The 14,331-nt window shown below is 34.2% G+C and overlaps 1 protein-coding gene across 2 annotated transcripts in view; it reads right to left on the minus strand.

Moving 5' to 3' along the window:
• The window catches only part of COL28A1 (collagen type XXVIII alpha 1 chain), a 181,406-nt gene that overhangs the window by 117,332 nt on the left and 49,743 nt on the right, over positions 1–14,331 (minus strand). For both annotated transcript variants that reach the window (XM_010353063.2, XM_030931865.1), the window contains exons 14-15: positions 5,801–5,869; positions 3,289–3,357 (exon numbers count right to left, since the gene is read on the minus strand). In XM_010353063.2, the coding sequence (XP_010351365.1) occupies positions 3,289–3,357; positions 5,801–5,869 (138 nt within the window). The remainder of the gene's footprint in view (positions 1–3,288; positions 3,358–5,800; positions 5,870–14,331) is intronic.

Consider the following 14,331-nt stretch of genomic DNA (forward strand, 5'->3'; position numbering starts at 1 on the left):
AGGATCATTCAAGGCTACTATGGACACCTTTATGCACATAAAGTAGAAAACCTAGAGGAGATGAATAAATTCCTGAAAAGATACAACCTTCCTAGCTTAAATCAGGAAGAAGTAGATACTCTTAACAGACCAATAACAAGCAGTGAGATTGAAATGGTAATTTAAAAATTACCAACAAAAAATGTCCAGGACTAGAAGGATTCACAGCAAAATTCTACCAGACATTCAAAGAATTGGTATCAATCCTATTGACACTATTCCACGAGATAGAGAAAAAGGGAACCCTTCCTGCAACATTCTATGAAGCCAGTATCACCCTAAGACCAAAACCAGGAAAGGACATAACCAAAGAGAAAACTACAGACCAATATCCCTGCTGAACATAGATGCTAAAATCTTTAACAAAATACTAGCTAACTGAATCCAACAATATATAGAAAAGATAATCCACCATGATCAAATGGGTTTCATACCAGGGATGCAAGGATGAGTTTAACATACGCAAGTCAATAAATGTGATACACCACATGAACAGAATAAAACAGGCTGGGCACGGTGGCTCACACCTGTAATCCCAGCACTTTGGGAGGTCAAGGCAGGTGTATCACTTGAGGTCAGAAGTTCGAGACTGGCCTGGCCAACATGGTGAAACCCCATCTCTATTAAAAATATAAAATTTAGCTGGATGTGGTGGTGGGCACCTACAATCCAAGCTACTCAGAAGGCTGAGGCAGGAGCCTTCTGCTTCAACCTGTGAGGTGGAGGTTGCAGTGAACTGAGATGGTACCACTGCACTCCAGCCTGGGCAACAAAGTAAGACCCTGCCTCAAAAAAACAAAACAACAAACAGAAATCACATGATCATCTCAATAGATGCAGAAAAAGTATTTGACAAAATCCAGCATCACTTTATGATGAAAACTCTCAGCAAAATTGGCATGCAAGGAGCAAACCTCAAGGTAGTAACAGCCATCTATGACAAACCTATAGCCAACATAATAGTGAATGCAGAAAAGCTGAAAGCATTTCCTCTGAGAGCTGGAACAAGACAAGCATGCCCACTCTCACCACCCCTCCACCACATAGTACTGGAAGTCCTAGCCAGAGCAATCAGATAAGAGAAAGAAATAAAGAACTTCCAAATTGGTAAAGAGGAAGTCAAACTGTCTGTTTGCTGATGATATGATTGTTTACCTAGAAAACCCTAAAGACTCCTCCAGAAAGCTCCTAGAATTGATAAAAGAATTCAACAAAGTTTCCAGATACAAAATTAATGTACACAAATCAGTAGCTCTTCCATAGACCAACAGCAAACAAGCTGAGAATCAAATCAAGAACTCAACCCTTTTTACAATAGCTGCAAAAAATAAAATAAAATACTTAGGAATATACTTAACCAAGGAGGTGAAGGACCTCTACAGGGAAAACTACAAAACACTGCTGAAAGTAATCATAGATGACACAAACAAATGGAAACACAGCCCATGCTCATGGATAGGTAGAATCAATATTGTGACAATGACCATACTGCCAAAAGCAATCTACAAATTCAATGAAATTCCCATCAAAATACCACCATCATTCTTCACAGAATTAGAAAAAACAATTCTAAAATTCATATGGAACCAAAAAAGAGCCCACAGAGCCAAAGCATGACTAAGCAAAAAGAACAAATCTGGAGGCATCAATTACCTGATTTCAAACTACACTATAAGGCCATAGTTACCAAAACAGCATGGTACTGGTATAAAAATAGCCACATAGACCAGTGGAACAAAATAAAGAACCCAGAAATAAACCATCATACTTACAGCCAACTGATCTTTGACAAAGCAAACAAGAGTATAGAGTGGGGAAAGGACACCCTATTCAACTGGAATAATTCAGCTGTAATAATTGGCAAGCCACACGTAGAAGAATAAAACTAGATCCTCATCTCTCACCTTATATAAAAATTAGCTCAAGATGGATCAAGGACTTAAATCTAAACCTGAAACTATAAAAATTCTAGAAGATAACATTGAAAAACCCCTTCTAGACATTGGCTTAGGCAAGGATTTCATGATGAAGCACCCAAAAGCAAATGCAATAAAAACAAAGATAAATAGCTGGGACCTAAACTAAAAAGCTTTTGCACAGCAAAAGGAACAGTTAGCAGAATAAACAGACAACACACAGAATGGGAGAAAATCTTCACAATCTATACATGTGACAAAGGGCTAATATCCAGAATCTTCAATGAACTCAAACAAATTATCAAGAAAGAAACAAACAATCCCATTAAAAAGTGAGCTAAGGACATGAATGCACAATTCTCAAAAGAAGATATACAAATGGCCAACAAACATGAAAAAATGCTCCACATCACTAATGATCAGGGAAATGCAAATCAAAACCACAATGTGATACCACCTTATCCTGCAAGAATGGCCATAATCAAAAAATCAAAAAATAATAGATGTTGGCGTAGATGCAGTGAACAGTGAACACTTCTACCTTGCTGGTGGGAATGTAAACTAGTACAACCAGTATGGAAAACAATGTGGAGATTCCTTAGAGAACTAAAAGTATAACCATCATTGGATCCAGCATTCCCACTACTGGGTGTCTACCCAGAGGAAAAGAAGTCTTATACGAAAAAGGTACTTGCACATACATGTTTATAGCAGCACAATTTGCAATTGCAAAAACATGGAATCAACCCAAATGCCCATCAATCAATGAGTGGATAAAGAAACTATGATACATATATTATAGTGTGTGTGTGTATATATACACATATATGATGAAATACTACTCAGCCATAAAAAGGAATGAATTAACGGTATTCGCAGTGACCTGAATGAGATTGGAGACTATTATTCTAAGTGAAGTAACTCAGAAATAGAAAACCAAACATCGTATGTTCTTACTCATATGTGGGAGCTAGGCTATGAGGATGCAAAGGCATAAAAAAGACACAATGGACTTTGGGGTCTCAGGCAAAAGGATGGGAAGAGGGTGAGGGATAAAAGACCACAAATTGGGTTCACTGTATACTGCTTGGGTGATGGGCGCACCAAAATCTCACAAATCACCACTAAAGAACTTATGTAACCTATCACCACCTGTTCCTAAATAACCTATGGAAATAAAAAAATTATTTTTAAAAAAGAACATACTAGATTTATAATTAACCAGATACCTGTATGGCATGGTTGTCATGTATACAGTTCAGAAATGTACATACATAAAAAAGATGACAATTTTATTGGCATTGTTTCTAGTGTATACCCTATTATACAGTACCTTGTCCCCTTTGATTGACAGGCCTTGTAATCCCTGTGGGCCAGTTGGTCCTTCAGAACCTTTTTCACCCTGAAAGTACAAGGGAGGGATATCAATGCACCAACCAAAATCCGAATTTTAAAAGAGTTTACATTACAAATACTATGAATTGTGCTTCAAAATTATTTTTTAAATCAAGCATCCATAGTCATTGTTTACTACAAATGGGTAATTCTAATTGACTCTGAGATTCGCAACTTGCAAAAAATACATTAGTCATAACACTTAAACAAGAAGGAAGTTATCCAAGCAAAACACATATGTAGCATCCCTGAAGTTAGAAAAGAGCTCAGTTCCCAATTTAAACAAAAATATTCTGGAAATGGAGCACCTAATCAATCACGTAGTATAACTAGCTGGATCAAGCCTCCTTTTCCTTAATATTGCTGAAACTGGGTCCATCACAAAAGGAAAATTTATCTCTCATACTAATATGTGAACTAATACTTGCTAGGATTAGATCACTAAATTTTTTTGTCTGTGTTTATAAACATTCATTGAAAATTTATGTTTAAAAGAATTCATGGAAAATCTTCTTGGATATGCTTCTATAGTTACATGACCTAAGTAAACAACTCTGTCCTTAATATAATTTGTATCAAGTCATAATACTTCATGCATTTTTATGAAAAATAAACCATATAATCAATCAGAAGTAGCATTCATTTAATAAATTTATTAGAACCAAGAGTAAAATCAAAGAACATTTACAAATTAGCCCCAAATAGGACATACAGAGGACACCCATCGGTCTGACTGGTTGAGGAATGAAATATTCTGACTAATGGGTTCTTCTGATCATTACCACAGAATATAACTGCATATACTTGACCCTATAACAGCACAGAACATGATGTGTTCTTTCTTTGATGAGATAGAGGTCAATGCTCATGAGCTATTACATACAAGAGTATCACTAAAGTATGATAATACTTTATATAATATAAAAGTATGTTGAACCTGTCATTATGAAATACCCTGGAATACTCTTCTTAATGTTTCACATACTCGTTTCTCATTTATTTCTTTCTCTTTAAAAAACACAGATTTTAAAGAGAAATAATTCTATTTGAATTTTTCAGATTATTTGGGCTACACATAAATAGAAATAGAAATTTACTAAGTGCCAAAAAAATTTCAAACTGTGTGTTATAAAACTTTCCTTGATGTCAAGCCAAGTTGCTGACCTGTCTTCTGACAGTGATACTGTGATTAGTCAGAGGTGTTAGTAATATCCCTTTATCCAACATATTATTTCCATTATCATGACAAATTAAAATGTGTTTGTTAACAAGGGCGTCTTTGTCACTCACAACTGAGGATGAATTATTTGTTTTTATCTAATTGTTTTCCCTCTAGTAGAGATTTAGGATTCTCATAGGTAATTGAATATTGATCATGGTGGAAGAAGCTGAGAATGAAATGCACTTTTAGAGCATGAGGCCATACTGAGAAGGTCATATCTTAGTAACCTGATGGAATGACTGATGTGGAGGGTCTCAGACACTTAGAAAGCTGCATGTACTTCTCTGGGCAGTATGTGTGTATATGCATGTGTGCGTTTTGAGGGAAAACTTTGGAAATAAAGGAAGAAGGACTCCAAAATGTATCTTTATATACTCTGAAACATTGTCAATGCTGCTCAATGTATTTTGGAAAACGCTTTTTAACGTGGCCTTCAGCAAATGTGCCAAAGATTATATACAAACTGCCTATAGCAGGGGACAGCAAACTACAGCCCATAAGCCAAATTCAGCCCACTGCCTGTTTTTTTTACTATAAATATAGTTTTTATTTATAAATATAGTCACATTCATTCATTTATATATTGTTTATGGCTGCTTTCGAGCTACAACAGCAGAGTTAAGTAGTTACAGCAGATACCATATGGCTCACAAAGCCTAAAATATTTGCTATCTGCCCCTTTACAGAAAAAGTTTGCCAATCCTTGGTGCAGAACAACTTGAGCTCAAGAATTATATATGGGAAATGATAGGAAATTCTCAGTGGCCAGGTAAAAAGGAGGTCTTTCATAACATTTGGTTCCTGTGGTAAAATTTTCTTTCTTATTATATTGATGGCAGTACTATTACAGATTGGTTTCTTATCTGTGTTTCACAAACAAAGCTGTGAGCAAAGCATTGCCATAGCTACACATAATGATTTAACCTCTGGGCATAAGGATGTTATTTATCACTGTAGCTTTAATGACTGCAAACTACTTTAAGAGATTTTTCTAATTTCATATGTAGTAATTACATGAAGTAGAAGTCTTTCAATTACTTATTTATAGTTCCAAATTTTACTGTACTTTCACATTACAGGGAAAATTACATATTCCTTCATTTAATAGAATAAAGATGGTCAGAAAAATACTTAACTTCTAAAAATTGGCTAGGACACATTTTTAAAATTTGTAATTCATGAGCATGCAAGACAAAGCACCTTTTCCTGGTACTGAAGGTATTGTTACCTTTGGTCCTGGAAATCCTTCTCCGGGTAAGCCCCTCTCTCCTGGTACTCCCTCAGGACCACGGGGACCCTGGTTAGGATAGGAGAAAATGAGGAGCAGGAGGAGAGAGAAAATGGAAGGAGGAGTGATGAAAGGGAGGAAAGAGGAAGAAAGAGAATGGTTGTATTTCAGTTCACATGCAAAAGAAGAAAAAACAGATAGTTGGATCTGTACTAAACATGTACAGGCTTTTTCTACTTTATTAGTTCCTGAATACTACAGTATAATAACTATTTACACAGCATTTATGTTGTATTAGGTATTATAAGCAATCTAGAGATGATTCAAAGTATACTAGACGTGCATAGTTTATTTGCAAATACTATGCCGTTTTATACAAGGGACTTGAACATCTGTGGACTTTGATATCTACAGAGGTCCTGAAACCAATCTCCCATGAATACCAAGAAATGGCTAATGACTGTAGCTCTATTTAAATTTTTAGTGAGAATCCTTCTAGTAATCTCCATACTGATCAGTAGAATGGTTGAGCTATGAAGAATAATATTCCCATTGTATTAAATACTCGTTCCATTTGATTGGCATAAAATGTTCTATTCCAGTGTTCTCAAAGTAGAAGAAAATGGAAATTAAATAATGCTTTGAAATAAGAATTAAGAAATAAATTATCTGAGGAAATGTTAAAAATCTAGAACAGTGTGGCCCAGAGAAGGATGCAGAGTGATTTAATAATTTAATTATCAGGGGAGCGCTGTGAAGAAATCATCACACAGCTGTTTTAAAGCATTAAGTGCTGTTTACATGTGTTTTAATTTCTGTACTGATAAATTTGGATTAAAACTTGAATTATTTCAGGAACTGGTTGAACCCACAGGCAGTTTTATATGCAAATTGAAATCTTGATAGGATCATTAAGGGGAAACAGGGTTTTCAATTGCAATGATTCAAATTAAGAAGTTCATGTAACTATTGCTCAGAAAGCCACTAGGAAAGATGACTTCTCACATGAGTTAAGAAAAACACAGTCTCAAGCTTTGGAATGGACTTGCAGAAAAGGTACTAATGGAAAAATAAAAGAGTAATAGTGAGGTTTTCATTTAAATCAGGAATTTTTAAAGATGACAATTTTTCTCTCCTTTTCTTCTTGGCCAGAAGGTAAAAAAGTAGTAAAGGAACTTATAACAAGAATCTTAGAAGAAAAAACTGAAGCTTTTTCTCTGATGAATCTAAACGATAATTAGGCTTCACTTGCCAGAGAAATCAACCTATGATGGAACAAAGTCTGACAACTTTCCCACAAGTTCCTAAACCAGCACACTACAGCCACTGAATGATCTTTGGGCTGGAGATACAGTAATCCAGGGTGATTTAAGACATGCTTTCCGCTAAAGCCCAGTAGCAGAATGAGGATGCAGCATTATACTCATCAGCGACTGATCACAGCTACAGATTCGTAAGAAAAAGATCTGTTTTCCAGTGTTTAATTTTTTTGTCCTTCCCTAATGTTTTATATTTTGCAAGACAATCTTCTTCAGTATTTATACATACTGATTTAGTAAAGACTTTAATTAAAAGAAAAAGCTAACATCTTACTCAATTTAAATTGCAACATTTAACAGAAACCTAGCTTTTAACACTTTCGAGATCTTAATGAAAGCACTAATATCCATGACAGTTTACTCTACTGGCAGAGCAATTACCTAGTAGAAAAATAAATAGGAGCATGAAAATTATTAACAGATTACAAGCTAAGCCAAATTATTAATAGATTGCAAACTAAACCAAAAGTGCCAAGTCAACATCACATACTTTAACAAAGAAAACACATACTTTAACAAAGAAAACATTGACAAATTATTTTTTCCCTAATAATATGACAAATGAAAAAAAAACACAATTTACATTAAATGTAAGGAAGTATTTTTCCAGTTCACTCAACTTTTTTCATTCATCCAACAAAGATATACCAAACTCCTAGCAGGTAAAAGGCACTTAGCTAGGTTCTAGGGATAGCAGACAAAACTGCTCCCTGTCTCATGGAACTGATAGTATTGCATAATAATTAAAAGCAGATTTTGGTGTCATTTGGACTGAGGTTCAAGTCCCAGCTCTGCTACATATGAGCAGTTTCACCTTAAACAAGTAAGTCAATCTCTGCAAAGCACAGCATCCTCCTCAAAATGTTGATAATAATAGTATCTACCTCAACCACAAGTGTTCATGTAAGGATTAAGTCAGAGAAACTTAAATCTTTTACAGATTAAGCACTCAATAAATATCTGCTATTATTATCCAAATTATTTTACTTTTAATTGCTAAGAATGTCCTTTCATGGAAGTTTTTACAAATAAAGGCAGTCCCAGAGTGAGTTATTTAAATTAAACGATGTGTAAAAAGCATGCTGCACACAATAAACACTGAATCTTCCTTCATTCTCTGCACTTCTAGAGTACGTTAGCTAAGGTGGAGGTGAAAATATTGGAAGCTTTAAGGAGTCAAGTATTCAAAGCTGCTGAGAACAGAGAGTTAACACTCATGGACAATCATTTAGGGGAAAAAAGCAGCTATCCAAAGTGTAATTTCTATAAACCATCAGAGCAATATTCCACACCATCAGTATGTTCTCAAGTCTTCCAGTTAAACACTCAGAATGAAAGATGATCATTAACCAGAGAAGAGAAGTAGAAGGTACTTGGGTTAAATGAGCTATAGTTTAATTTATTAAGATAGTACCAAAAGATTGTTTTTAAAAGACAGAAATCCTTCTGTTAAAAAAACTCAGTGTCCTTTCTAAGGCCATGAGAACCAGTTACAACTATGACATACTTACTTGGCTTCTAACGAACACCTCTAATAAAAAATAAATAATGAAGGAATCTAATTATTTCCGTTAACACAACCTGATCAGTGAAATGCTTTATTTCAGACATTAACAATGGGATAAAATATGATTGTTCATTATGTTCATCTTATTACTTTCCATAGTAATCTCAATAGTGTTAATAATAAATAAAAACACTTTCAATATGCATCGCAAGCATTAGAAATAAATATGCCAATAATAATAGTAACTGTCCATTATCTTCAAACATTGCTTTCTACTTTATTTTTTAATCTCAAAGTAATTACAGTTCTCTTTCAGGGTTTTTTTTTTATTTACAGTGCTCTGAATAACCTTGCATAAAAAACAAACAGATCACCCTGACAGTCTTAACCAATTTAATTTTTATGGATCAGTTACATCTACCAGACCAGCACAACACTAGTGGTAATCACATAAAGATGACAGATGACAGTTCAAAAGTAGGTCTCGGAGCTAGAACATTAATTCAATCTATCAACAGATTTATATTAGTGTGGTAGTGAAAAGAGAGTAGTAAATATGAAACACTTGAAATAATTCAGGCAAAGAAACAGAAGTAAAGGACTTTCAGTAGAACCTTTGTCAGTCCTAAGATAAGTCTTTATGTTACTTCTAAATAATTCAAAAATTCACATTGTTGGCCGAGCATGGTGGCTCGCGCCTGTAATCCCAGCACTTCAGGAGGCTGAGGTGGGCGGATTACCTGAGGTCAGGAGTTCGAGATCAGCCTGGCCAACATGGTGAAACCCCATCTCTATTAAAAATACAAAAATTAGCCAGATGTGGTGGCTGGAGCCTGTAGTCCCAGCTACTTGGGAGGCTGAGGCAGGAGAATCACTTGAAGCCGGGAGGTGGAGGTTGCAATGAGCCGAGATTGCCCAATTGCACTCTAGCCTGGGGGACAAGAGTAAGACTCTGTCTCAAAAAAAAAAAAAAAAAAAAAAAAAAATTCACATTGTTGACTTTTTTATAATGACATTTTGATGCAACGTTTTGATACATTATTTAGGATCTTTCCCATCTGTGTTATGATTTTAGTTCCCAATTAAGTATAACTCTGTGTAATTATGACTTGGAAAGCAAGCAAGCAAGCATTTCATGTTCTGGTAATATTGTTAAAAACTCTCAGCTACAAACAGTTAGAAAGACAGGTAATATACATTGTTTAAGATTAATTTTAAAGGCATGGAAGACTCCAAAGAAGATAAGAGAAATTACAGGGTTCAAAAAGAGAGAATCAAAACTCGAAAATTCTAGCATATAAGTTAAGCATCTTAGGTAAGCATCTAAGCTGGTGCAACAGATGTCCTGAATAGAAAAGTGTGTTTGTGTGGTAGGAAGACTAGGAAATTTAGAGGGAGAAACAGTAGCAAAGACTTTGGCTCATGCAATGGAAAATGAAGACAGAAACTGAGAAATTGAGATTCCCACAAACTTACAGAGACAGTCTCCAACTTAAGATGGAGTTCGACTTAAGATTTTTGGATTTTACAATGGTTTGGTCAGCATGTAACCCCATGGTAAATCAAGGATCTCCTTATGACTTACAATGGGCTCATGGTTTCTACTGAATACACTGTGTTTGCATCCTCATAAAGTAAAATATATATTATATATATATATAAATCAAACCATTGTAAGCTGGGAACCATCTTCAGTGTTACCAACACTAAATGCATTTCCAACTTACAGTATTTTTGATTTATGATAGGTATAGTAGGATGTAACTCCATTGTACGTCAAAGAGCATCTGTATATATTCAATGAAAGAACAAGGTAGAAAAAAGCCATCCCATCAACAAAATGATATGAATGACAAGAATCTTGTCTGCTTGACTTGGGCTCATAATAACTAAGTATTTCTAAGCTGGTCCTGTGCTGTGTGTGAGTTTATGATTTCAATTGACATTATCTAACTAGTTCATGAACACCTTAGTCAAGACATTAGCATCAAGGAGACCCCTGGAGTACATAAGAGATACAAACACAAACTCCTCTCAAATCCTAAGAAAACTTAGGAGCCACAATTAAAGCCCAGCTGAAAATAATTCAGATGGCAAAGTACAAAACATAAAAGAAAATAACTCACAATGAATTAAAGTAAACTAACACAATGTAAACCTCCTCAAGAATGTCAAATAATAGAATAAAATAATAGAGACAAAAAAGAAGTACTTTAAATACTTTTTTTTTTTTTTTTTTTTTTTTTTTTTTTTTTTTTGAGATGGAGTATCGCTCTGTTGTCCAGGAGTGCAGTGGCACCATCTCGGCTCAATGCAAGCTCTGCCTCCTGGGTTCATGCCATTCTCCTGCCTCAGCCTCCCGAGTAGCTGGGACTACAGGCGCCCGCCACCATGCCTGGCTAATTTTTTGTATTTTTAGTAGAGATGGGGTTTCCCTGTGTTAGCCAGGATGGTCTCAATCTCCTGACCTCATAATCCACCGGCTTTGGCCTCCCAAAATGCTGGGATTACAGGTGTGAGCCACCACACCCAGCCAGTACTTTAAATACTTAATGGTCTTAAGGAAATAATGGAAAATACAAGAACAGTATAGTAAAAAGATAATAAATATAGTTAATAAAAGGTAGATTTTAGAATTTTTAAAATACTTATTAACTTAAAAATACAATTAATGAGTTAAGAACATTTTATAACCTGATGAAGATAAATTTGTGGATTATAAGTTAGATTTGAGAAAATTATCCAATTGCAACCAAATGTCTGGAAGGATTTCTTGATAAATAGAATGCGGAAAGAAAATATTTGAAGAAATAATAACTAAGAACTTTTTTAAACTATGGAGTCTTCAGATTCATGAAACAGTAAATCTGAAAAAAATATATGTGAAAATATATTCACACTTATGTGAATCATAATTCCTCTACAGGAAATCTAAAGAATAAAAAAAATATTGCAAAACAGCCTAAGGCAAAAATGAATTACTGCAAGAAATTATAAACAGACTAAAAACATGGAAACAGAAACCATAGTTGCCAGCAGACAATGGAATTAGTACACAATCCAGACTGCACCAGCTAAATTATTCTTACAAAGCAAACTAAACAATGGCATTTCAACCAAAGGCTGAAAGAGTTTAGTGCTAACATACTTTTACTGAAAACATCTTCTGAAAAAAATATTTATTGAAAAAATAAAGAAATCGGCCAAGAAGAAAAGAGAAATTTAGGAAGCTATGTCAACTAAGAAATGGGTAAATATATGGGTAAAACTATACAAATACTAACTTTAAAAAGTTCAAAAATAATAATAAATAATTTTGGTAGGATGAAAATAAGGTAGAACTAAGTCAACAGGAATAATACTCTGAAAGTGGAAGAAATGATTAAAGTAAAAGTCTCATATGGTCAGTATATTTTTCAGGAGCAGGTGGCAATATTGATGACATTTCAAACTTGTTAGTCAAGAAAATATGTTAAGAATCAACCTAAATGCCCATCAAGAGTAGACTGGATAAAGAAAATGTGGTACATATACACCATGAAATATTGCACAACCATAAGAATGAGATCATGTCCTTTGCAGCAACATGGATGGAGCTAGAAGCCATTATCCTAGGCAAACTAACTCAGAAACAGAAATCCAAACACTGCAAGTTCTAACCTATAAGTGGAAGCTAAATATTGAGAACACAAGGACACAAAGAAGGGAACAACAGACACTGGGGCCTACTTGAAGGTGGAAAGTGAGAAAAGGGTGAGGATGGATAAATTGCCTATCAGATACTATGCTTATTATTTGGATGATGAAATAATCTCTACACCAAACCCCTGTGGCATGCAATTTACCTATATAACAAACCTGCACATGTATCCCTGAACCTAAAATGAAAGTTAATAAAAAGAACACATATTAAAGTTTAGTAACCACAAAAAAGAAACAAAATATGTAAAAATATATATAAGTATTACGTACACATATATAGATATATATACACCAAGTTGTGTATGTGCATGTATATATGCTTGAGATATGTATATATATTTGATATTTTGCCCAATTTCTAATTAGATTTTTGATTTATTATTGAGTTTTGAGAATTTTTTTTTAAAAGTATTCCCAATACAAATCCTTTGTAAATTTGTAGTTTGCGAATATTTTCTCCCAATCAGCAGCTTGTCTCTTTAGACCCTTAACAGAGTCTCTCACAGAGCAAACATTTACCACTTTGATGAAGTCCAATTAATGACTTTTTAGGGGGCATCATGTTTTTGGTGACATGTCTAAGAAATCTTCATCAAGCCCACCATCCTAAAGCTTTTCTCATATGTTTTACTCCAAATGTTTTACAGTTTTTACATTTTATATTTAAATCTATGATCCATTTTGAGTTACTTTTTGTGTAAGGTGCGAGACTTAAATTGAGGTTCATTTTTTGTGTTAGCACAGATATCCAATTGCGCCAGCACCATTTGTTGAAAAGACTATGTTTCCACTATTGGATTGCTTTTGCAATCTGTTTACTACATTTGCATAGGTCCGAATCTAGAGTCTCTATTCTGTTCCACTGATCGTATTTCTATAATTTGCCAATACCACACAGTCATCATTACTGTGACTATATAATAAATCTTAAGACCAGATAAGTTAGTATTATTTCTCCAAGTGTATTTTTTTTTGAAGTTTCTTAAAAGTTATTCTAGCTCTTTTGCCTTTCCATATTAATTTTAAAATAGCCCTGTCCAAGTCTAAACAAAATCTTGCTGGGATATCAAAAACATTTGCACTAAACTTTTACATCAATTTGGGAAGAATTTACATCTTTATGTTGTTGAGTCTTCTAATCTATAAACATGTCTCTAAATTTATTAAGTATCTTTGATTTCTTTCATCAGTGTTTTGTAGTTTTATACAAGTCCTATACATGTCTTATTAGATTTCTACCCAAGTATTTTTCTTTTTTAGCAATTAAAAATGGTGTTGTGCTTTTAATTTTAGTTTCTGTGTGTTCATTGCTAGGATACAGAAATTAAATTGATTTTGTATGTTGATACTGTATCCTGTGACCTTGCTGAACTCACTTGTTAATTCTAGGAGGTTTTCGTGTAGATTTCTTGGGATTTTCTATGGAGGCCATCATATCATCTGCAAATAAGGACAGTTTTATTTATTGTTTTTATACCAATGCCTTATATTTCTTTTTCTTGTCTTACTGTGCTGGCTAGAACTTCCAATACTATGTTGAATAAGACTGGTGAGAACAGACATCTTTTCTTGTTCCTAATCTTAAAGGGATGCATTCATTCTTTCACTATTATGCGTAATATTAGCTCTAGATTTTTCATAGGAATTGAGGAAATTCTTCCTCTATTTCTAATTTTCTGAGTTTTTATGAGAGATTTATCAGCATTTATTAGGGTTTTGAGTTTTGTCAAATGCTTTTCTGTGTCATTTGATGTGATCACATGTGATCTTTCTTCTTTAGCCTATTAATATGGTATATTCCATTGATTAATTTTCAATTATTAAGCCAGACTTGCATCCATAGGATAAGCCTCACTTGATCATGCTGTACAATTCTTTTTATACATTGAATTCTATTTAGCTAGCATATTGTTAAGAATTTTTATGTCTATCATATTCACAAGGTATATTGGTCTGTAGTTTTCCTCTTATGTATGTTTAGTATTTTGTTTTGGTATCAAGGG

The sequence above is a fragment of the Rhinopithecus roxellana genome, chromosome 6, assembly GCF_007565055.1.
Source record: "Rhinopithecus roxellana isolate Shanxi Qingling chromosome 6, ASM756505v1, whole genome shotgun sequence".
NCBI lineage: Eukaryota > Metazoa > Chordata > Mammalia > Primates > Cercopithecidae > Rhinopithecus > Rhinopithecus roxellana.